This window comes from Eubalaena glacialis, chromosome 2, assembly GCF_028564815.1.
Source record: "Eubalaena glacialis isolate mEubGla1 chromosome 2, mEubGla1.1.hap2.+ XY, whole genome shotgun sequence".
NCBI lineage: Eukaryota > Metazoa > Chordata > Mammalia > Artiodactyla > Balaenidae > Eubalaena > Eubalaena glacialis.
The window spans coordinates 108,934,088-108,959,376 of NC_083717.1; the positions used below are offsets into that span (position 1 = coordinate 108,934,088).

Sequence of the window (25,289 nt, forward strand, 5' to 3'; positions counted from 1 at the left end):
AGAATGGGGGTGGAATAACAGGAAGGTCATGGTTTTTTTCCTTTAACATCTTTCCAATTGAACTCTTGCTGTCTTTCTCCAGGGGGACTTTAGTGTACCAGATGTGCCCAAGTCCATGGCATGGTGTGAAAATGCTATCTGTGTGGGTTTCAAGAGAGACTACTACCTAATAAGGGTAAGATTTACTATTTTGCAAGTATCGTCAGTTTACCTTGGGGAAGGTGATGATGAGTCTACCTGGGAGAGATGATTATGTGCTTCTGAACTGTAGGTCAAGAGACTGCTTTAAGTAGAGTTTTTGGCATAACAGGGTTTGTGTTTGTATGTTTGGTTATCTTTCATGCTCTAAACATCTTTCACAAATAAGATGTCTGTGTATCTTAAGCCAGGCAGAGTCAACTCTCAGTTCTCTACATAATGAATTATCCATATCCTGTATCTAGTTATTGGGCTAGATAATTAGGGCTGCATGCCTTTGTCCAGTAGCATTATCGTGGACTGCTATCTTGAGGCTTCAGTGCTGAGGAATTATATACTAATTTTAGTATTAACTTAAGTATTTTTAAGACTTTGAGTTTCCTGCCCCCCAAAATCTTTTAGTATATTTGTTGTAAAAATTATTTTCACTGTTTTTTTTTAATTTCAAAAGCCATATGTGTTTATTATAGAAAATAAGAAAATATAGATAAGGAAAAGAAAAGAAGTGCAAGTCATCCGTAATTCTCCCACTCAGAAATAATCACTGTTAACATTTTGGTAATGGGCATCTGCCATATTTACAAAAATCTCATGTTATACACATTGTTTTATAACCTGCTTTTTCTCTTAAGTGGTAAATATCCATGACATTGGTTTTTTTCCCCTGGAGTATGCAGACTGGTATGTAAAAAAGGTTGGTTTACCATTCATTTTATAGAATAATAGAAATTCCTTAGCTTCATACCCCTCTCATAATCCAGACTTGACAATCCTGGAGGTCTTTCTCCCCACCTCCCACTTCCCTACCCCCTGCTGTGTTAGCTCTTCATTGTTTATCTAGTTAATATATTTGTTCCCTGTTTATATTCTTGGACGAGCCTAATTTTATCAGCATCAGAATTTCAAGCTCCTAGGCGAGTTACTGCTGTGTGACTGCATAGCCACTAGGCAGACAGGTGCCTGAGAGGAATCTGTGAGGGGCGGGGGACGGAGCCAAAAGTTGGAAGAGGGCTCTCATTCCTCTGACTACCTTAGGTGTTGCTGTCAGCTTCTTGAGGGTGGAGTGTTTTGAGGGTGAGGAATCTTGCTTTAGGACCAGGTTATTCAAAACGTATTCATTTATTTACAGACAGTAAAATTTATTCTTTTGGATGTGCAGTTCTGAGTTTTGACAGATGCCTAGAGTTGTATAACCACCACCACAATCAAGAGTCAGAACAGGGGACTTCCCTGGTGGTCCAGTGGTTAGGATTCTATGCCTCCACTGCAGCGGGCACAGGTTCAATCCCTGGTCAGGGAACTAAGATGCCGCGTGCCGTGGGGCCAAGAAAAAAGGAAAAAAAAGAGATTCAGAACAGTTCCATCATCCCAAGAAATTTCCCTCATGCTGCCCCTTTGAAGTCAGCCCTCCTTCCACACCCCAACCTCTAGTAACCACTGATCTGTTCTTCATCTCTTATAGTTTTGCCTTTTCCAGAATGTCATATAAATGGGATCATACAGTATGTAGCCTTTTGAGCCTGGCTTCTTTCACTTAGCGTAAATGCATTTGACATCCAACTATGTTGTGTGTGTGTCAATATATTCTTTTTTATGGCTGAATAGTATTCCATTGTATGGATGTACTACAGTTTGTTTATCCATTCATCAGTTGAAGGACAAAGTTGTTTACAATTTTTATACATTATAAACAAAGCTGCTATAAACTTTTGCACACAGATTTTTGTGTAAACACAGGTTTTCATTTCTCCTGAGGAAAGGCCTAGGAATGGGATTGTTGGGTCCCATGGTAAGTGTATATTTAACTTTATAAGAAGCCAACAAACAAAATGGCTGTACCATTTTGTGTTCTCACCAGCATCATATGAGAGTTCCAGTTGCTTTGCATCCTCGCCAGCAATTGACATTGTCAGTTGCCAGGCTAGATGCTTGTCTCCATGTTAGAGAAAAAGAGAACTGGTTCGAAGTTGTGATGACAAAATTTGTCATAACAGACTCTATAATATTTCTTTATGCCAAATAAGGAATATTACTGGCTTCTGTAGATTTGGGGTTTTAACTTGGTTTTTCCAGGCCATCTGTGTTCATGCCTCTGGCTGGAGAATGATGGGTGACTCACTTTGTGTCTTCCTATAGGTAGATGGAAAGGGGTCCAACAAAGAGCTATTTCCAACAGGAAAACAGCTGGAGCCCTTAGTTGCACCTCTGGCAGATGGAAAGGTGGCTGTGGGTCAGGATGATCTCACCGTGGTGCTCAATGAGGAGGGGATCTGCACACAGAAGTGTGCCCTGAACTGGACAGACATCCCAGTGGCCATGGGTGAGACCACCATAGCTTCTCTTTCCCACTTTGGGCCACTCGAAGAATGGAGCCCCATTCATAGCTTTAGCAGACAGTGGTTTCCGGTGTCATTCACTCTCAGTTCCCCTTCTTGTAAGTAGAAAAGTGTTTTAGGGTTATTAAAAATGGGATATTCTGGGGACTTCCCTGGAGGTCCAGTGGTGAAGACTCTGCACTTCCACTGCAGGGGGCACAGGTTTGATCCCTGGTCAGGGAACTAAGATCCCGCATGCTGCATGGTGTGGCCCCCCCCAAAAAAACAAAAAAAAACAAAAGGGATATTCTGGCTTTTGTAGGAAGTTGGGTTTTGCCCCAGAGGGGGAAGAATGTAAACAGAATTGTACATTTTAGGAAGTGATTGTCTACTACTACTATTTTTACCTCTTAGTTCCTTTTCTTTTACCTTCTTTTTAATGGTTTGTGTCCTCTGCCAAAAAGACTACGTTTGGAAATTAGTGGAAATTCTTTACTTCGTCCTATAATCTGTATAACTCAGCATCAAAAGGTTTTTGATGTGGTGGTTATTGCTGCTCTTGTTTTTGTAGCTTAGAGGCACAGAGTGTGTTCAGGTGTGTCTGTCCTACACATCAGGTGTTTCTGCTCCTACACCTGCCTCAGGCTTCCAGCTCTCTGCGATGGTATTGCCTGGAAGCATATGACCACGCTGGCAGCAATTCATTTTTAGTCCGAAGAGTAAGCATTTTAGTTACGGCTGTGGAGAGGCATACAGACATACTGACTTTAAGGGCTCTAGCTCGGGAGACAAGGATTACATCTTGCATAAAGAGACGAAACAAGGCCCTGCTTAAGGCATTAAATCAGATGAGTTGAGATTTGGTAGTTGAGAAAGGGGAAGTTCATTGTTCAATTAATCAGTAAGAAGTTCCATTAAGATTGCACTAGACCAAGCAAGGAATTCAGGATCTAGCTTAAAGAAAAATTGCTTTCATTTTAGGCAGAAAGAATCGTTTGAAAAATGAGCAGAAATGCAAGAAGACATGCTGATTTGTGAGAGGGCATTCCAGAGACTGACCTGGCTGAAACAGGTGGTGTGGATTATGGAGGAATGAGGATGGGGCCAGTTGTTAGAGGCCCACTCGAAGGTCTGAGAGGCCATTAGATTCCTAAATGGTAGAATTGATAAAAGCATCATGTTCTCAGGTGGTTATTCAGGTGGTGATTAGAGAGGAATAGACCAGAAGGAAGATAAATCAAAAGGACAGTATTTTATAGGGCTCAAGATTATGTATATTCACAAGTTTGCCGTGGTGGGGGGGGTGGTTAAGAGCTTCACGAGAAGCTTCGTGATGTTCTAGGGACCCTTGTTTTCCTTCAGAAGAAGAGCCTTGGTAGACTAGGTGAAGCTGTGTGTAATATGCTGGAAGTAGGTTTCTGGTTCCCCAGCGTGGGGACCCTGTTTTAAGACCTTTGTTAGTTCCCAGCCCCTTTGGCAGTGTTTCGCAAAAACATTTTTGTGCCTTAACACATGGAGGGAGGGGACATTCTTCCTGGGTAGGGTGGAAGAACACCATCTGACAGGAAGAAGACTAAACTTCTTATAGACTTCGATTATATTTCTGCTCTCCTCTTCACTACTGCACCCAGGCTCCAGTCATTTTGAAAGGACTCCCCATCCCTGTGCCTTCATCTGCGCTGTTGCCTCTTCCTTTCTTGTCTGCCCAGCAGCATGCTGCTCATATGACAAGGCCCCCGTTCAGTGGCACTTCCTCTCAGAAGTCTTCTCTGACCCACAGGCAGAATTAGTCACTTCCCCCTGGGTGCTCCCACTGCCCTTCCAGGTCTCTCCGTCATGCTAGCCGCACTGTCCCACTGGATGCAGTGAGTTGTCTGTCTCCTCTGCTCGTGCAAGAGCTCTGTGGGCTCTGGGCTCATGTCTTGGTCCACTTTGAGAGTGCCCGCAACATCATAGCCTCTTAGTAAATGCTTGCTGATTGATGAATTTCTGTCATTGTCCGCCATTCATTACATGCCCGCTGGACACCAGCCAGTCTGCCAAGTTTGAAGACACAGAGAGATCCAGACCATCTCTTTTGTCAAAGACTTGGGGAGACTGAACAAATGATAAGACATGACAACCAAAAGGGTTTCTAGTATAGGTTACTTCTTTTATTGAATTAGACCTTATTAAAGTGGGCCAGATTTTAAAAGGACAGAGAAACTTTACATAGTTATACATATTAACATGAAAGAAAATTGTAATCGATTTTTTAAAATGAGGTCAGCATAAAAAAAGAATCCAGTACAAAAAAAAACATGCTATTAACTTTTATTTTTTGGTAAGATGAAAAATATCAACATAATAACAACAATAGCATTCAAACTGATGAAGGTATTACTAAGACCTTAGTTTTTCCTCATTTCTGAGTTCCCTTCTGGCTTTGAAATTTTATTGTACTATTCATTTAGAGTATAAATTGTGAATATAATATGAAAAACTTTTTATCTGAAAATAAATAATGAGGAAAATAAATTTATAGCAAGTTAGTCACACTAAGAAACTATTCTTATAAATATATTCTTTGAGGTTACATTTTTATATGATAATTATGCCATCTAGTGGTTCATTTTTTACTAATTTAAAAAAAATTCTGTTTTTAATTGTGGTTAAAAAAAACACATAGCATAAAATCTTTCACCTTAACCATTTTTTCTTTTTTTTTTTACATCTTTATTGGAGTATAATTGCTTTACAATGTTGTGTTAGTTTCTGCTATATAACAAAGTGAATCAGCTATATGTATACATATATCCCCATATCCCCTCCGTCTTGCGTCTCCCTCCCACCCTCCCTATCCCACACCTCTAGGTGGTCACAAACCACAGAGCTGATCTCCCTGTGCTATGCGGCTGCTTCCCACTAGCTATCTATTTTACATTTGGTAGTGTATATATGTCAGTACAACTCTCTCACTTCGTCCCATCTTACCCTTCCCCCTCCCCATGTCGTCAAGTCCATTCTCTATGTCTGCGTCTTTATTCCTGTCCTTCCCCTAGGTTCATCAGAACCATTTTTTTTTTAAGATCCCGTATATATGTGTTAGCATACGGTATTTGTTTTTCTCTTCCTGACTTACTTCACTCTGTATGACAGACTCTAGGTCCATCCACCTCACTACAAATAACTCAATTTCATTTCCTTTCATGGCTGCGTAATATTCCATTGTATATATGTGCCACATCTTCTTTATCCATTCATCTGTCGATGGACACTTACGTTGCTTCCATATCCTGGCTATTGTAAATAGTGCTGCAGTGAACATTGTAGTACATGTCTCTTTTTGAATTATGGTTTTCTCAGGGTATATGCCCAGTAGTGGGATTGCTGGGTGATATGGTAATTCTATTTTTAGTTTTTTAAGAAACCTCCATACTGTTCTCCATAGTGGCTGTATTAATTTACATTCCCACCAACAGTGCAAGAGGGTTCCCTTTTCTCCACACCCTCTCCAGCATTTATTGTTTGTAGACTTTTTGATGATGGCCATTCTGACCAGTGTGAGGTGATACCTCTTTGTGGTTTTGATTTGCATTTCTCTAATGATTAGTGATGTTGAGCATCCTTTCATGTGTTTGTTGGCAATCTGTATATCTTCTTTGGAGAAATGTCTATTTATGTCTTCTGCCCATTTTTGGATTGGGTTGTTTGTTATTTTGATATTGAGCTACATGAGCTGCTTGTATATTTTGGAGATTAATGTTTTGTCAGCTGCTTCGTTTGCAAATATTTTCTCCCATTCTGAGGGTTGTCTTTTCATCTTGTTTATGGTTTCCTTTGCTGTGCAAAAGGTTTTGAGTTTCATTAGGTCCCATTTGTTTATTTTTGTTTTTATTTCCATGTCTCTAGGAGGTGGGTCAAAAAGGATCTTGGTGTGATTTATGTCAAAGACTGTTCTTCCTATGTTTTCTTCTAAGAGTTTTAGAGTGTCTGGCCTTACATTTATGTCTTTAATCCATTTTGAGCTTATTTTTGTGTATGGTGTTAGGGAGTGTTCTAATTTCACTCTTTTACATGTAGCTGTCCAGTTTTCCCAGCACCACTTATTGAAGAGGCTGTCTTTTCTCCATTGTATATTCTTGCCTCCTTTATCAAAGATAAGGTGACCATAGGTGCGTGGGTTTATCTCTGGGCTTTCTATCCTGTTCCATCGATCTATATTTCTGTTTTTGTGCCAGTACCATATTGTCTTGATTACTGTAGCTTTGTAGTATAGTCTGAAGTCAGGGAGCCTGATTCCTCCAGCTCCATTTTTCTTTCTCAAGATTGCTTTGGCTATTTGGGGTCTTCTGTGTTTCCATACAAATTGTGAAATTTTTTGTTCTAGTTCTGTGAAAAATGCCATTGGTAATTTGATAGGGATTGCACTGAATCTGTAGATTGCTTTGGGTAGTATAATCATTTTCACAATGTTGATTCTTCCAATCCAAGAACATGGTATATCTCTCCATCTGTTTGTATCATCTTTAATTTCTTTCATCAGTGTCATATAGTTTTCTGCATACAGGTCTTTTATCTCCTTAGGTAGGTTTATTCCTAGGTATTTTATTCTTTTTGTTGCAGTGGTAAATGGGAGTGTTTCCTTAATTTCTCTTTCAGATTTTTCATAATTAGTGTACAGGAATGCAAGAGATTTCTGTGCATTAATTTTATATCCTGCTACTTTACCAAATTCATTGATTAGCTCTAGTAGTTTTCTGGTAGCATCTTTAGGATTCTCTATGTATAGTATCATGTCATCTGCAAACAGTGACAGCTTTACTTCTTCTTTTCCAATTTGGATTCCTTTTATTTCTTTTTCTTCTCTGATTGCTGTGGCTAAAACTTCCAAAACTGTGCTGAGTAATAGTGGTGAGGGTGGGCTGCCTTGTTTTGTTCCTAATCTTAGAGGAAATGGTTTCAGTTTTTCACCATTGAGAACGATGTTGGCTGTGGGTTTGTCATCTATGGCCTTTATTATGTTGAGGTAAGTTCCCTCTATGCCTACTTTCTGGAGAGTTTTTATCATAAATGGGTGTTGAATTTTGTTGAAAGCTTTTTCTGCATCTGCTGAGATTATCATATGGTTTTTTATCCTTCAATTTGACCTTAACCATTTTTAAGTGCACAGTTCAGTAGTGTTATGTATATTCACATTGTCGTGCAGCACATTTCAGAACTTTTTCATCTTGTGAAACTAAAACTCTGTACCTATTAAACAAGAACCCATTTTCCCCTCCCTCAGCCCTTGGCACCATTCTACTTTCTGTTTTTATGAATTTGACACACTAGTTACCTCATGTAAGAAAATGGCTACACCGAGAATGCCATCCAGCTGCCTTCTTGGTGAACCATTGAGCATTAGGTGGAGTTCTGCATCTTTTCGCTGTGAAAATCTCAAGCAGAAACAACATTGGACAGAAATGTGGATCTCTTTCTCTAGCATAATTTTAGGGAAAAAAAAAAAAGTTGCCCTCCTCTTGCCTTTCCTAAGAGAATGAAGAAGTTATGTAATCTTGTTCTCCCACTGACTCGTTGTTAGGGGAGCTGCAGCTGGCCTTGGTCTGGCCTGGCTTTGTGACGGATGAGAAAGGAGCCAGTGACGCTTTTACCCAGTTCTCTCAGGGAAACAGTAGGAGTGGAGTCAGGTCCCTCTGAGCAAAGCTGGATGCATCCTTTTTGTGCAGGAGATTTAGCATCACTGAGACAAACATTTTTTTTTTTTCTTTGTATATCACAGTGTAGGATCCTGGCTTGGTATTTGACTAGTGGACCATTTGGAGATCCAAGTGCAGCTTAGAACTGAGAAGCTGAAACAGTCCATAACCCTAAAGGCTTAGAGCAGAAGCACAACTCAAGATGTTCTCTCTTGTGCAGAGCACCAGCCTCCCTACATCATTGCAGTGTTGCCTCGATATGTGGAGATCCGGACATTTGAGCCAAGGCTTCTGGTCCAGAGCATTGAATTGCAAAGACCCCGTTTCATTACCTCAGGAGGGTAAGGAATTTCTTTCTTGACTGTAGCTGCCATATTATCACACAGCTTTAAAGTCATCTGTGTCATCATAAAGCCAGCGCTCTTTTGCTAATCCTCTTACTCCTGTCTCCAGATCAAACATTATCTATGTGGCCAGCAACCATTTTGTTTGGAGACTCATTCCAGTCCCCATGGCAACCCAAATCCAACAGCTTCTCCAGGACAAGCAGTTTGAATTGGCTCTGCAGCTTGCAGTAAGTCTTGTTTCTGAGATTTGGGTGTGAGAAATGGGCCTTCCTCATTGTTCTCCAGAGTAGCGGATTTTAGTTTAGATGTTCATATTTAGTTTGGACTAGAGGAACAAACACAGAGCTGAAAGTCAGGGGGCTTGGATTCAGGATCTGACCCTGCCATAAGATATCTATGTGACTCTAAATGATTTCACTATCTCAGTTTGCTTATCTGTCAAATGTAGAATGAATGCCAATTATACTAATAGTATTTCATAGAATTAATAGGACAGTAAAATAATTTAATAGATATGGTATGGCCTGGAAAAATTAAAGACAATGCTAACATTAAAATAACAGTCATGACTGTCAAGATTACAGTGTGGTTGAATGCAACAACTACAGGGCCTCTCAAAATCCCTTTCACCAGTAGTCTCCTGGGCTTGGGTAAGCAGGCCTTCTTTAGGTATTCTGAACCCACCTCAGGTTGCTGCATTCAGCAGGGCTGCAGTCACAAGACTCACTCTCCTTGAATGGATGGGATGTTACTCGTGGGATGTTACTCGCAGCAAAGTAGTGACCATACTGTTCTTTCAGTGACGCTCTCATTGCCAAAACGCTTCTTGGAGACTGACTTTCAAGTCTTGTCTTATTCTTTTAAACATCCCCAGTGGTGATTATTGTCATCTCTAAAGGGTGGATTTGATTTTATGAAACAACTAAAAGTCATTCCAAACCTCTCTTAGTCATTAAACTGGACAGTGCTAATTTGGTAAAAGAGAAGAGATTTTTTGAAGATAATAGTAGGAAAACTTGGTTTTCAGAGTATCTTATAAATTACTTCTGAAAGGAAAACAGTGGGCACAAATTTTGGAATACATATGTTTATAATTCTATATGGTAGATACTTTTGAAGAGCAACATTTATTTTGGGTGTATAAGTTCTAGATATAAAACAAAAATCCAGTCTTAGTAGTTAGACACATTTAATATACCATGGATTGTTTCTGTCTTGGGCCATTTAATTTTAGCATCTTACTATTTTTTTCCCCACTCATCTATTGCTCTAAATTATTTTATTTTCATTTTTAAAATAATGATACCCATGAACCCACCATCCTACCCCCCAAAAATAACTTACGTAACCTATATGTCCCTCCCCATCCCATCCCTCTGCCTACCCTCCAGACACAGCCATTATCCTAACTTTGTGTTTATCGTGCCCTTAAAATTTTTTTGTTTAATCTTTCATATATATTTGTGTGCTTGAATATGTATTTAGTTTTTGAACTTTATAAAAAGGGTATTATGTAGCACATAGCTTTTTTTAGTATCTATTTTTCTTAAAAGGAAGGTCTCAGGTCTTTCCAGTGATCTTCCTGCTGCAGGTTGTCTGTTTAATCTTCAGTAGAGAAGACGGAAGTGGGTTTCCATTTTCCCTTCTCTTTACTAGGCTTGTACTTACTAGGTGTTCTGCTCTATGATGAAAGAAGGTTGCTTGATATCATCTTAGCTCTTGAGGAACCTGTCTCTTATTTAAATTAATCAGAGAACATACATGAAACTTTCAGAGGGCAGTTATGTACTAAACTTTGCTTTGGGCTGGAAAAGGCATCCTAAGGTTGGACTTTTTAAGCATAGGTAGGAGCAGGAGCAGGAAACAGGGAGAGTTACAGAGCCCGAGGAAGTTAAAGAAGTAAAAACAAGTGTGGAAACAAGTATTTCCAGGATGCTTGGAGCCCATCCTGACTGGCATGTAGGGTGTGGCTTGAATGTCTGGGAATAACCTAGCTAAGGAGGCTGTGCCTGGCTTTGAGAGCCTTTAAAACACCAAGCAGGAGAGCTTAGCCCAAGCGTGGCGACATGCTGATGATGGCCTGGACTAGGGTGAACGCAATAGAAGAGGAAAAGAAAAGAAGGGAAAACATGGAGAGACCTTTTTTTTAAAAAAATTGGGGTATAGTTGACATGGAGAGACATTTCGAAGGAAGAAATTAAATGTGGCAAAGATTGGTTAAAAAGGATATAAGGGGGGAAAAGTTTAAAGGAAGAAGCAGAGGTAATAAGTAGCTCTATTTATTTGGCTTTTACTGTGAACAGGACCTTTCCCAACTGTGCCAGCTATGTTAAACGTCTTTCATTCCTTGAGCAGGCCATGTTCTCTCTGTCATTTTAGGGCCCTGCGCACACGTGCTGTCCTCTTGGCCTGGAATCCCCTCTCTGTCACCTGCCAGCCTCGCCTGGCCAACTCCAGCTCATCCTTTGTGTCTCAGTTTACATTCCTCCTGGAAGCCTTCCTGGACCCACTGCTCACACTAGACTGAATACCCTACCCACGTGCTTCTATCATCATTCACCCTGTTTTGTTTTGATTTTTTGTTTTTAAACTAAACGCTAGACTTTATTCAGATTTCACCAAGTTTTTCCAGTAATGTCCCTTTTTCTGTTCCAGGTTCAAATCCAGAAATCACATTGTATTTAGCTGTCATGCATGCTTAGTGTCCTCTGATCTGTGGCAGTTTCTTAGTCTTTCCTTGTTTTTCATGACCCTGACAGTTTTCAGGAGTACTGGTCAGGTATTTTGTAGAAACCCTATGGTATTTTAATTGCATAGTGACTTATGATTAGAATGTAAGGGCAGTCTGTGAGGGCATAGCATGTTTCAGGGTATTGTCTGATACCTGGTATATACTGAATAAATATTTGTTGAGTGAGTGAGCTCCTACCTATTATATTCTCTTACCAGGAAATGAAAGATGATTCCGACAGTGAAAAACAGCAACAGATCCATCACATCAAGAACTTGTATGCCTTCAACCTCTTCTGCCAGAAGCGTTTTGATGAGTCCATGCAGGTCTTTGCTAAACTTGGCACAGGTAACAAGTGGGTATGGCCTAGGGATAAGGAACTAAATCGAGGGAGGGGGAACTGGAAAGGATGGGGAGAAATGACACCAGACTTCTGAGAATGGGGAAAGTTTACGCTCATCTAAATTGATCCTCGTACGTAACAGGATCCTGTGGGTGGCCATGTGGCTACATATTTACAGTCCTGATCTTATGACTCTGGTCTCACCTACATATACAGACTTCCAGTTTTCTGGGATGCTTTGCCCTTGCCATTAGAGGAAGGTAACAGAAAGTCATTCAAGTCAACACATGTGTGTTTGATCATCTAGTGGTTATTGACTGCTGTTCTAGACAAAAGTCACTGGCCTGAACTTAGTAGGATTCAACAGTAGGTCATTTTTTTTTTTAATTTATTAATTTAATTTATTTATTTTTGGCTGCGTTGGGTCTTCGTTGATGCACGCGGGCTTTTCTCTAGCTGCGGCGATCGGGGGCTACTCTTCGTTGCGGTGCATGGGCTTCTCACTGCAGTGACTTCTCTTGTTCAGAGCTCGGGCTCTAGGCACGTGGGCTCAGTAGTTGTGGCACACAGGCTTAGTTGCTCCGCAGTTTGTGGGATCTTCCCAGACCAGGGATCGAGCCCGTGTCCCCTGCGTTGGCAGCCGGATTCTTAACCACTGCACCACCAGGGAAGTCCCACCTGTAGGTCATTTTTAAGAGCCACGTAGGGCAGTGCTGCAAATCCCTTTCTTTTCTCAGTGTCCTAAAAGCTCTCTAGACATTAGAGCATTGTGATGAGGAGCAGGTACTTTGGAGTCAGACTGCCTGACCTCAGGCAGACTGGACTCTCTCTGCTTCAGTTTTCTCCTCTGCAAAACAGGGTGAATAATACTACTCACCTCATAGTGTGGCAGTGAAGATTATGTCAAGTGCTTAGAACAGGAAAGTGCTTAGAACAGTGTGTGGTACTTAATAAATGCCAGGTAAGTGTTTGCTGTTATTATTATTAAATATTTCATTTGGGTATAGTCCATTTTTGCTTAATTTAGATCAATCTGTATATACTTGGCTTGACTCTCTATCTCCTCGTTTTTCCTCCTCTTTGTTTACCTTTTTTCCATCTTCCCTTGACCTTGGCCAACAATAAACTGTGGTAACTCCTTGTATCAGTTAAGGTTCTTGGTTGTGAGCAGTAAAGACCAATTCTGGAGAATTCAAACAGTATCTGGTTAAATTAAGCATGGCTTATTGGAATATTAAGGGAATGGCAGGTGGAGGAGCCTACCAAATGAATGGGGGACCAGGCTTGGGAATAGTAGGAACCAAGGTTGCTCCAGAGGACCTCCCAGCAGGAAATAGGAAGCTGGACAGTAATCCCTTTGTAGCCAGGACAGCCGAGGCAGTCCTCCACCAGCACAGCCACTTCCTTAGCTGTTACTGCCACCACCTCCCCTGTTGTTGCATCCTCAATAAAAGTTGCCCCCATCAGCTTGTATTAGCTGTCTAATGCCATGTAGCAAATTATCTCCAAAGTTAGTGACTTAAAATAACAAATCATCTGTTATCTCTCTTGGTATCTGTTGGTTAGGAATTGGGGAAGTGCTCAGCTGGGCAGTTCTTGCTTGGGGTCTCTCATGTGGTTGCAGTTGTGTACTGGCTGGGCTACCTTTGTCTGAAGTCTTGACTAGGCTAGAGGATCTACTTCCAAGGTGGCTTACTCTCATAGCTCACATGTTGGTGCTGGTTATGGGCTGGGGGCCTCAGTTCTTGTCCAGGTGGGTATCTCCATAGGGTTGCTTGAGTGTCCTCATGCAGAGTGACTGGCTTTCCCTGGAGTGAGTGATCCAGGAGGCCTAGGTGGAAGCCTCAGTGCCTTTTATGATGGTCACTTCTCCTGTATTCTATTAATTTACAAGGGCTTTCCAAGTTCAAGGCAAGGGAACACAGACCCCACCTCATGATGGAGGAGTATCAGCATTACATAAAAGAAGCACGTAGGACTGGATATATGTTGATGTGTGCCATACTGCTTGTCATCCTTTAACCAATTTCTCAAGATCAAAGGGATCTGATTGGCCAGGATTAGGTCATGGTCTCACTCCTTCTCACTGTCCTAGGAGTGGGAAAGGAGGTTGTGGCTACACTCTGCTTCTAAAGGCAAAGATAGGTGCCTGAACTATTCTCCCACCAAGACTACACATGGTCTGGAAGAAGGAGCTCACCAAAATGAAATAGTTTGCTCTTAAGAAGGAGGATGGAAGCTGGGTACCCTGAAATTGGTAAATATTTACCATCCTTCGTCTGAATGAACTCAGTTGGGACATTTGTTTTCAGTATGCCACCAGCTCTTTGGGAAGACACTGGAATAATAAGCTAGAACTGCTGTAACAACTTGACCCTTTTTCCATGTACCAACAATACTTGAACTTTAAAATCAATCCCAATGAAGCTACTACTTTTTAACTTGTTCACTCCACAAATATATACTGAGCTCTTAAGAGAGTGCAGTGCATTCTGCTGGGCCCCAAGCAACAGTAATCAGACAGGAATTCTGCTTTCAAAGAGCAGTCTAGTAGGGAAGATAAGGCACAAGTGGACCCTTACCAGCAGCAGGAGGTATGTGCTGGTGGTGATGTGGTCTGGGGGCAGCTGGCTATTGACTGGGCCTTTGGGGCCTTTTGGGCAGCATCTCCCTTGACTGACTTCAATCTAAGGACTGGTCCTTAGGTCCTGTAGTGGGTATTCTTAGTATATCCAGAGATCATCAGACCACTAGTGACAGACTGACCCTGACACATGAGACTGATATATTAATAGAATGTCCCTTTATTTGCTTACAGTAGGGAGGCTAGATCCCTTACAATGGCCAGAATATTCATGTGGCACCCAGGGTGCCCTTTTTTATATGTATCGAGGTACAGGCATTTTTGCTATAATGCCTTGAATGTGGTCCTGCAGAACCTTATATTCTATAACAAATATGAATAATAACAGGACTTAAGGGGCAAATAACATTGGAGCAGACCACTCAAATCCTAGGCAGCTTTGTAACTGGAACACTAATAAAAATAACTATCCTACTAAAATGAAATTCCCATTGTTTTTGGTACCCAGCATGATAGTCCTTTGCTGCCTTAAACTCTGGGGCTGTGCTTTCTCTTTTGAGATAAGATCTTTGGGAACATTTGCTTCTAATAGAAACTAGTTTCATCAAAGTAAAAAATCTGATCCTGGGTGCAGACTTCTTTATGAGACCTCCAAAACAATTAATGGGGAGGAAACATCTTTGCTTCATTTTTACTCTCATCTTCCCCAGATGGCTTAACTTAGTAGAAAGTATAGTGGTTTTTGAAGCTAGTAATCAGCCATTACTTGCACTAAAAGAGGGCACTTTTATAGGATTTTCAGCTCTTTTCTTTAGATCTTCCTGTATAAGTTAAGGTTTCTCATTAATTGTAAGAAAGCTTGCCCCTGGTCACTTCAAAACATTAACAAGCTGGGGAAAATTGCATACCAACCAAAACAACTTTTGCCTCATACCTACACCATTCTCCCACTTACCAGCTGCACATGAGCTAATTCAGATTGAAAAATCTATCACACATAGTGTAATACCCTCTAGGTCCATCCATGTTGTTGAAAATGGCAAATTTCATTCCTTTTTATGACTAATATTCCATTGTGTGCATATATATATATGCCACATGTTCTTTACCCATTCATGTATCAATGGACACTTAGGTTGCTTCCATGTCTTGGCAAAAATAATGCTGTAGTGAACATTAGCATGCGTATATCTTTTTGAATTAGTGTTTTTATTTTCTTTGGATAAATACCCGGAAGTGGAATTGCTAGATTGTATGGTAGTTGTATTTTTAATTTTTTGAAGAACCTCTGTACTGTTTTCCCTAGTAGCTGCACCAATTTACATTCCCACCAACAGTGCATAAGGGTTCCCTTTTCTCCACGTTCTCACCAACACTTGTTATTTCTTGTCTTTTTGGTAATAGCCATTCTTTTTTTTTTGGCTGCGTTGGGTCTTCTTTGCTGTGAGCCGGCTTTCTGTAGTTGCGGCAAGCGGGGGCTACTCTTCGTTGCGGTGCGCGGGCTCCTCATTGCGGTGGCTTCTCTTGCTGTGGAGCACGGGCTCTAGGCACGCGGGCTCCAGTAGTTATGGCTTGTGGGTTGTAGAGTGCAGGCTCAGTAGTTGTGGCGCACGGGCTTAGTTGCTCCGCAGCATGTGGGATCCTCCCAGACCAGGGCTCAAACCCGTGTCCCCTGCCTTGGCAGGTGGATCCTTAACCACTGCACTACCAGGGAAGTCCCAGTAATAGCCATTCTAACAGGTGTGAGGTGATATCTCATTATGGTTTTGATTTGCGTTTCCCTGATGATGAGTGATGTTGAGCATCTTTTCATGCGCCTGTTGGCCATCTGTATGATTTCTTTGGAAAAGTGTCTATTTAGGTCTTCTGCACATTTTTTTAATTGGATTGTGTTGATTTGATAATGAGTTGTATGAATTCTTTGTATATTTTGAATATTAACCGCTTATCAGACATAGCATTTGAAAATCTCTTCCCCCATTCAGTAGGTTGCCTTTATGTTTTGTTGATGGTTTCCTTCACTGTACAATAGGTTTTTAGTTTGATGTAATCCCATTTGTTTACTTTGCTTTTGTTGCCCTTGCCTGAGGAGACAGTTCCAAATACTGCTAAGACCAATTCAAAGAGCATAGTACCTATGTTTTCTTCTGGGAGTTTTATGATTTTAGGTCTTACATTTTAAGTCCTTAATCCATTTTGAGTTTATTTTTGTATTGTATTTATTGTTTATTTTGTATTTTGGTGTAAGAAAGTGGTCTAGTTTCATTCTTTTACATGTAGCTGACCAATTTTCCCAACATAATTTATTGAAGAGGCGTCTTTTCCCCATTGTATAGTATTGCCTCCTTTGTCATAGATTAATTGACCATATAAGTGTGGGCTTATTTCTGGGCTCTCTACTCTGTTCCATTGATCTGTGTGTCTGTTTTTGTGCCAGTACCATACTGTTTTGATTACTATAGTTTTATAGTTTGAAATCAGTGAGTGTGACACCTCCAGCTTCATTCTTCTTTCTCAAGATTGCTGTGGGTATTTTGATAGGGATTTCGGTGAAACTATAGATTGATTAGGGTAGTGTGGACATTTTAACAAATATTAATTCTTCCAATTCATGAGCATGATATTTTTTTCCATTTACCGTTGAACAACATGGGTTTGACCTGGGTGGGTCCACGTATACATGGATTTTTTTTCAATAAATATGTACCACAGTACTACACAGTCTATAGTTGGTTGAATCCACAGAGGCAGAACTGTGAGTATGGAGGACCAACTGTAGGATTATATGTGGATTTTCCACTGTGCAGGGGCAGGAGTTGGCATCCCTAACCCCCCCACTGTTCAAGGATCAGCTGTATTTATGTCATCTTCAATTTCTTGCATAATGTCTTATAGTTTTCAGAGTATCAGTCTTTCACCTCCTTGGTTAAATTTATTCCTAGGTATTTTATTCTTTTCGATGCAATTGAAAGTAGGATTTTTTAAAACAATTCTCTTTCTGATAGTTTGTTATTTGTGTATAGAAATGTGGCAGATTTCTGTATGTTTGGTATCCTTCAACTTTATCAAATTCATTTATTAGTTTTAATAGTTTTTTGGTAGAGTCTTTAGAGTTTTCTATATATAGTATCATGTCACCTGCAAATAGTGACAGTTTTACTTTTTCCCTTCCAATTTGGATGCCTTTTATTTCTATTTCTTGTTTTATTGCTTGTGGCTAGGACTTCCAATATTATGTTGAATAAAAATGGCAAGCATGAGCATCCCTGTCTTCTTCCTGATCTTGAAGAAGCTTTTCACCATTGAGTATGTTGTTAGCTGTGGGCTTGTCATGTGTGGCCTTTATTATGTTGAGGTATGTCCCCTCTGTACCCACTTTGTTACGAGTTTTGTGGGGGTTTTTTTTAATCATAAATGGATGTTGAATTTTGTCAAATGCTTTTTCTGCATCTATTGAAATGATGATGAAATTTTTATTCTTTGTTTTGTTAATGTGGTGTATCACGCTGATCAATTTGTGGATATTGAACCATCCTTGCATCCTTGGAATAACCCCATTTGACCATGGTTTATGATCCTTTTAATGTATTGTTGAATTTGCTTTGCTAATCTTTTGTTAAGGATTTTTACATTTATGTTCGTCAGCAATATTGGCCTGTAATTTTCTTTTTTTGTAGTGTCTTTGTCTGGTTTTGGTATCAGGGTAATGTGGACCTCATATAATGGGTTTGGAAGTGTTCCTTCCTCTTCAGTTTTTTGGACTAGTTTGAGAAGGATAGGTATTCTTTAACTAGGAAATGTCTAACTCTTCTTTAAATGTTTAGTAATATTCCCCCAAGATGCTGTCTGGTCCTGGAATTTTTGGATTACTGATTCAATTTCATTGCTAGTAATGAGTCTGTTCAGGTTTTCCATATCTTCCTGATTCAGTCTTGGACAGTTGTATGTTTCTAGGAATTTATTCATTTTTTCTAGGTTTCCCAATTTGTTGGTGTATAATTGTTCATAGTAGTCTCTTATGCTTGATTTTATTTCTGTGGTATTGGTTGTAACTTCTCCTCTTTTATTTCTGATTTTATTTATTTGGGCCCTCTCTCTTTTTGTCTTGATGAGTCTGGCTGAAGGTTTATCAGTTTTGTTTATCTTTTCAAAGAATCAGCTTTTACTTTCATTGAATTAGGCAAGACAGTTCCTCTCCTGGTCTTGAAGGTGTGGCCTTGTGTTGGAGCATCCCCTGCGTAGACGGCATATGCTGTGTGGCTTTGGCAGGCTGGCTGGGGCTGGAATGGGCACTGACTGGGGTTTTCCCTGGGTGCATTGACCTGGCCCTCCCCCCATATTTTGGATTGTTTTCTGAGGATACGCTCCTGAAAGTGGGATTAGTTGGTCCAGGTGCTTTTTTCCTTGTTGAGGTAGCAATATTTTTGCCTTAGCAGTATAAGAGTGATTCAGTTTCACAATATTGTAAGCACTGGGTTGTAGCATATTAAAATAATTTTTTAACTAATTAAATGGATATAAAGATGTCACCTCTTTGACATTTTTAATGTATACCACTTTGATAATGTAGCAGAACATTTTCCCCCTTATTTATACTCTTCTTTTGTCAGTTATTTATGTCTTTTGCCCATTAATCAAATGAAATCCCATGTTTTTTAAAACCAATCTGTGTAAATTAGTTTTATATAATCAACCTATTAGCCTCTGCCATATATGCTGCAAACATATTCCCTAGCCTGTTGCCTGGTGTTTTTGTTTTACTACTATTCCTTTTTTGACGTATATATGCTTTTTATTAGTAAGTCTATTGATCTTTTTCAGCTTCAATGTCATATCAGTTTTTCCTTGGGAAATTCTTTTCTCCCCTACTTTTAGCAAGTTAATGAATTTTCAATTCTACGTCTGTATATGTCTTAGAATATATAGTCATGCCATTTTTGTAATGTTTTAGTGCTCAAACTATATGTGTATAGCTCAAGTTTTTATGAACTTAAGAGTCATTCCTTTCTCTTTTTTTAATTTTTATTTTATTTTATTTATTTATATATTTTTTTCTTTTTGGCTTCATTGGGTCTTTGTTGCTGCATGCCGGCGTTCTCTAGTTGAGGCGAGTGGGGGCTACTCTTCGTTGTGGTGCACAGGCTTCTCATTGCGGTGGCTTCCCTTGTTGCAGAGCACGGGCTCTAGGCGAGCGGGCTTCAGTAGTTGTGGCACACGGGCTCAGTAGCTGTGGCCTGTGGGCTCTAGAGTGCAGGCTCGGTAGTTGTGGTGCACGGGCTTAGTTGCTCCTCGGCATGTGGGATCTTCCCGGACCAGGGCTCAAACCCATGTCCCCTGCATTGGCAGGTGGATTCTTAACCACTGCGCCACCAGGAAAGCCCCAAGAGTCATTCCTTTTAAAAAGTCAGTCTGGAACTTTTATTGCTGTAGTACTAGTCTTGTTTTTGTTTATCCTTAAATTGCTGTGTTCCTTTCTGGGGAATCATGTTTACCTTCCATGTAGATCCTACACATGTGATGGGCCTGTACCCAGACCTGCTACCCACAGACTACAGGAAGCAGCTACAGTATCCTAACCCACTGCCTGTGCTCTCTGGGGCTGAGTTGGAGAAGGCTCACTTAGCTCTGATTGACTACCTGACACAGGTAGGTATATACAGAAGTATATGGAAGAGTTTACCTGGAAGTTCCAGTACCTGCTTCTCTATGGCAGGGAACTGGGGGCCTTCTATAATGCCACAGGTATTCCGTAAATGAACACTATCGAAGTCTGGGGGGGGCACATTTTTTTCTGCTTCATCTCCCTGCTTAACAATATTATTGAGCTCTTTTTTGCCAAATCCTGATGCCAGGAAACACATTCAGTTCATGGTAAATTCACGCTAAGCTATTATAGGAACTAAAAAGAGAAAAGTTTAGTTGATAGAAAAGAATACTTTTTTTAAAACAAACTTTTTGGGAACATATATACTTTTGGAAAAAATACCTGCTCTACGCAGCAAACTTGGAAAACACAGAAAAGTATAAAACAAAAATAAAAATCACCTATAGCTCTACCACCCAGAGAAAATTAACTAACATTTTAGTGTTGTCCTTCCAGACTTTTATTTGTACTTGTGAATAATTTTTGTTTATTTATATATTGGTTTACTTATTACAAATGGATATCAAGCTATATATTGTTTTATAGCTTACTTTTAAAACATTTAGCCACATATTAGGAAAGTCCTTCCCTGTCATTAAATATTCTTCTATAACATGTTTTTTTTAGGGGGAGTATTTAGACTTAAATTATTTTCAATTTACTGTTATGGGCAGATAAGTGAAATTTTCATGTCAGCACTAAAACTAATGTCTCCATTGAAGCCTCTGAACCCTACATTTCTGTGCAGAAGGTTATTATTTATTTCCTGTGCACCCACTCAGAGTCAGAGAACTTATTAAATTTTTTCCCAGAAGTGTTCTGCTGACCTTTGTAAGGGGTCCTCTGGATGGGCATGAGAAGTATTGCTAGGAAAATTGTAAGCCAGCTTCCCATCACCTGCTTCTGGGTCAGTGGGTGTCCCACAGGTCCGGTCAGGCATCCATTGCCTTGGCACTTCCTTGACATTGGGCTCCAGGGGTGGCTGGCAGCCTGCAAGGAGCACAGAAACTTGCCTCTGTCTGCATACTGCACACCCCATGAACCAAGTGAAAAAAAGGTTCCCGGGGCAGAAAGTCTCCCAAGCGTGTGGCATCACAGAAGACCCTCTGTTTTCAACATCTTAGCTTTAGGGGACTGCAAGCATACCTTTTTTCCTGGCCTTCTCCACTGAGCTTGGAATGTATGGAGGTAACTGACATGAGCATTGTGCCAGAGAGTTGGTAGAACAAATAAGACCATGGGCGTGCCAGACGCAAAATAGTACAAACTGGATGATTCCGTTTATAGGAAGTTTGAGAACAGGGGACAAGTAGTCTCTAGTGATAGAAATCAGATCAGTGGGGGTAGAGGGTGGGTGAGATTCTTTGGGAAGAGCACAAGGGAACTTTCAGGGGTAACAGAAATGTTTCGTTCCTTGATTGGGGTGGTGGTTACATGCATGTATATATCTGTCAAAACGCATCTGATAGTATACTTTTAAGGGGTACATTTTATTGTATATAACTTATACCTCAATAAAGTTGATTTAAAAAAAGAAAAGAACACGGGCTTTGGAATCAGACCCTAATTTGAAATCTGCCTCTGCCACTTAGGAGGTATCTAATATCTGTGCCTTAGGTTCTTCACTTATAAAATGGGGCTAATATTACCTGCGTCTGTTGTAGGTTTACAATAAGATAATATGTAAAGTGCTTGGCGTAGTGCCTGGTCTGTAGTAAATACTCAGTAGATAATTGTCATTGTGTCTGGTGATTTGGTGGTCATCTATTTTGATCCCTGATAAAAATTGAATGCTAATGTGGGATCAGGGTTGGGTAGGTGTGAGCTGATTTAGACGTATTTGGAATTGCCTAGTAGCTCGGATGATAAAGAAAGATTTAGTCCTGGCCTTGACCCCGCATTTTTGGCCTTGGCAGAAACGAAGCCAATTGGTCAAGAAGCTGAATGACTCTGATCACCAGTCTAGCACCTCCCCGCTCATGGAAGGCACTCCTACCATCAAATCCAAGAAGAAGCTGCTGCAAATCATTGACACCACCCTGCTCAAGTGCTACCTCCATGTGAGTTCTCCAGCACTCGGGTCCCCACAGTCCCCTACTTTGGGGTCCCTGCCCCTGGTAAGAGTGAAGCCTTTGATGACAGGAACCAGCTACTCTTGGCCTGACGTCTGTGAGCTTCTTGGAATTGAGGGGATACGGCGAGATGTTGACCCAGAATCTTACAGTGGGCTGGTCTTCTCTGCTAAGATGGGGGTTAGTGCTACGAGGTGAACAGGGACAGTATTTCCCCCAAAGAAAATTTCCCCTTTCTTTACCCTCCCTCTCCCCAAAAACCCTTGAAACATGTTGTGTGAAAGAGCATAAATGCTTTACAAGGTACTACCTGTAGTCCTGGCAAAGGGTTGTTTGCTGTCTCTTGCTTGTCACACCCCTGGCCTTTCAGCCTGAAGCAGGCTGGGGCTGGGGAAGGGGCGGGGTCCCCAGGAAGCAGCTTCTGCTGAAATCCTGCCTCCTCTGCAGACGAACGTGGCCCTGGTGGCCCCCTTGCTGCGCCTGGAGAACAACCACTGCCACATCGAAGAGAGCGAGCATGTGCTGAAGAAGGCTCACAAGTACAGCGAACTGATCATTCTGTACGAGAAGAAGGGGCTCCATGAGAAAGGTGACTGGAGGAGGGGTTTCTTTGGTTGGGAGGGTCTCTTGTATTTTGACTGAGGTGGTGTTAACCGAATCAGGTCCGGCTGCTCCCTGCTTGAAAATCAATACACGAGAGAGAGACAAATGTTGGTAAGAAAGGAAAGTTGCTTTTAATGAGAGTGCTGGCAGTCTGGGGAGATGGTAGACTCAGTGTGCCCCAAAAGCCCCCTCTGAAGATTCTGCTTGACCATGAAAGCTTTTAAAGGGAAAAAGGGACGTAATCTCAGTTAATCATTGAGATAGGGGCCATCCCCCACTGTGTGCAGGCCTGTTGCCTTCTTGTGATTTTTCTTGAGATGCTATCTTGTTCACACAGTTTGTTCACAAGATTACTGAAGGGGAAGCTAGGGAGGAGATCTGGCCCTCTTTTAATTACTTATTCTTCATTTCTACTTCTTTGATCTATGGAAAGAACCAACGAGTTAGGCAAAGTATTGTGTGATCACAAGATTTGATAGGTGTGCTAGGGCTACAGACGAGCAGAGCATGTAGGTGCCTGGTTTAAGGTTGGTGACAAGACAAGGGGGCCTCCTGCAAAAACCTCTTTCCTGCCAAAAACTGCCTACAGTGTGATGACTCTCCAAGGAGATACGCCTTCTGGAAGGGGCTCATGACCTTATTCTTGGGCTTCGTGGCCAGCTCTGCAGGTGCTGGTGGACCAGTCCAAGAAAGCGAATTCCCCTCTGAAAGGCCATGAGAGGACAGTGCAGTACCTGCAACACCTGGGTAAGTCCAGCTTGTGGAAGGGGCGCGGGGAGAGGATGGTGAAGTGGACCTGACCTCTCCCTTTCTGATTCCAACTGGTCATTCCCCTCCCTCCCTCGTGTTCACCCAACTGGGTTCCTCTGGCTAGGGTGAAAGTCCCCCCGGTGATGGAACCATGACAGCTCCTTGGTGTGTAGCCAGCTCGGTAGGCCCAAGCAGCCCTGAGTGACTGGTGCTTGGACAGAGCTATCTTCTCTGGAAGATAAATCCTGGGCAACCTGGGCACCTGCCTTCCTGGTCCTATGGGCAGGGTGGGTGGGCTTCATCTGCTGACTTTTCCCTCTAGGCACAGAAAACCTGCATTTGATTTTTTCCTACTCAGTGTGGGTGCTGAGAGACTTTCCAGAGGATGGGCTGAAGGTAGGTCACAGAGCCCCTTGGATTTATCTGGCACCACGGTTGGTCCTGATTCTACTTCAGACGGCAGTGGATGGAGGGGGAGGAAGGATTTATGCAGTTCTCTGGTGTTTCAAAGACTGGGAAACATGGAACAGCAATGGAGTGGAGTGGAAAGAGCCTGGTGCAGATGCCAGGAGACCTGCGACCTAGTCTGTCCCATAGTAACTGGCCACAGATGCCCTTCCCATACAGTGTCTGTCCACTTGACCCTACGCTTGTGCGCATGTGCGTTCGGAAGAATTGCCATCAGATGGTTCTGCTGCTAGAACTCGGGTTTTGTTCCAACAGATATTTACTGAGGACCTCCCAGAGGTGGAGTCTCTGCCACGAGACCGAGTGCTTGGCTTCTTAGTGGAGAATTTTAAGGGTCTGGCAATTCCGTATCTGGTAAGGTATTTTTTGATCTGAACTAAAAAGCTTCAAACCCAGGATCCGGGACTGCATGAGTCAGTGATTAGCCAGTTCAGATTAGGGTTTGTGTCCCTTGGGGATTGGAAGGAATTGTAAGGAATGTAAGGAATGTAATATCCTCTGAAGACAGAGATCCCAGTAGACTAAGCTGGAGATGTCATTTTTTGATGCTACCTTCTAAAGATTTAAAGATGCTACCTTCTAAAGATGACGTACAGAGGGATAAAAGAGAAGGATGTTGGAGAAAAACATTTCAGAGCCACATTTGTACAGCCAGACTCAACTGTGACCGAAGGACAACAAATCAGTCCTAAGTACCAGAATGCAAATGCTTAACCTTAATTACATGGGCTGATTTGGAGGATTATGAGACAGAGTTAATAAAGGAGCTTCGATTGGAAATCAAGACAATAATTCCTGATGTTGCTGGGTTGTACTGTGAAATTTCCCAATGGTTTTAGAAGAACTATCCCTTGGTAATATTTGTGGCCTAATTAGGGGACGATCTGGATGGGACCTCTTGGGCCTTAAAAATGTGAGGGAGCCTGGGCGATGGGCTGGGTCACAGCACAGAGGGTACCAGGCAGACCTGTATCTTGCCTCAGGAACACGTCATCCATGTTTGGGAGGAGACGGGCTCTCGGTTCCACAACTGCCTGATCCAGCTGTACTGTGAGAAGGTGCAAGGTCTGATGAAGGAGTATCTCCTGTCCTTCCCTGCAGGTACCAGTTCTTGGAAAGTGGGGTGGCCCCAGGCCTTAGAGGAGAGCTGGACCTGAGGGTGCCGTGGGTGGTTTAGGGAAGCAGACCTTCTCTGTAGGCCCAGGTGGGCAGGAAGTGCCTCAGAGGAGCCAGGGCAGCTAAGTGACCCCGCAGGTGAGACTCAGGGGCTGGTGTCTGGATCTGGGCACCTCTTAGCTTCCCTGGGCATCACCCCTGGTGGTGGGGAAGGAGCAGATCTGTCCGCAGAGTGACACCTGTGCTGATAAGAAACAGGTTTGTCTAGCAGAGTGCTTCTCTACGCAGCTTGGTTTTTTTTCTTACCTCAAGCTGATGTTTTGGGGCCATGTAGAGACCGTAAGCTAAGAGAAGGCCAACTGGAAACCACCATGGAGGCCCTTTCTGATTATTGAACCCCATCCCTCTCGTCTTTCTTAATGACCCCACATTGCTGCCCA

At 41.7% G+C, this 25,289-nt stretch overlaps 1 protein-coding gene across 1 annotated transcript in view; it reads left to right on the forward strand.

Moving 5' to 3' along the window:
* Positions 1 to 25,289, forward strand: part of VPS39 (VPS39 subunit of HOPS complex) — a 49,228-nt gene that overhangs the window by 17,555 nt on the left and 6,384 nt on the right. Inside the window, exons 7-18 of the mRNA XM_061180442.1 lie at positions 83 to 175; positions 2,335 to 2,518; positions 8,412 to 8,532; positions 8,645 to 8,765; positions 11,488 to 11,617; positions 19,700 to 19,842; positions 21,757 to 21,900; positions 22,360 to 22,501; positions 23,176 to 23,262; positions 23,588 to 23,661; positions 23,989 to 24,087; positions 24,717 to 24,834. Of these exons, the coding sequence (XP_061036425.1) occupies positions 83 to 175; positions 2,335 to 2,518; positions 8,412 to 8,532; positions 8,645 to 8,765; positions 11,488 to 11,617; positions 19,700 to 19,842; positions 21,757 to 21,900; positions 22,360 to 22,501; positions 23,176 to 23,262; positions 23,588 to 23,661; positions 23,989 to 24,087; positions 24,717 to 24,834 (1,456 nt within the window). The remainder of the gene's footprint in view (positions 1 to 82; positions 176 to 2,334; positions 2,519 to 8,411; positions 8,533 to 8,644; positions 8,766 to 11,487; positions 11,618 to 19,699; positions 19,843 to 21,756; positions 21,901 to 22,359; positions 22,502 to 23,175; positions 23,263 to 23,587; positions 23,662 to 23,988; positions 24,088 to 24,716; positions 24,835 to 25,289) is intronic.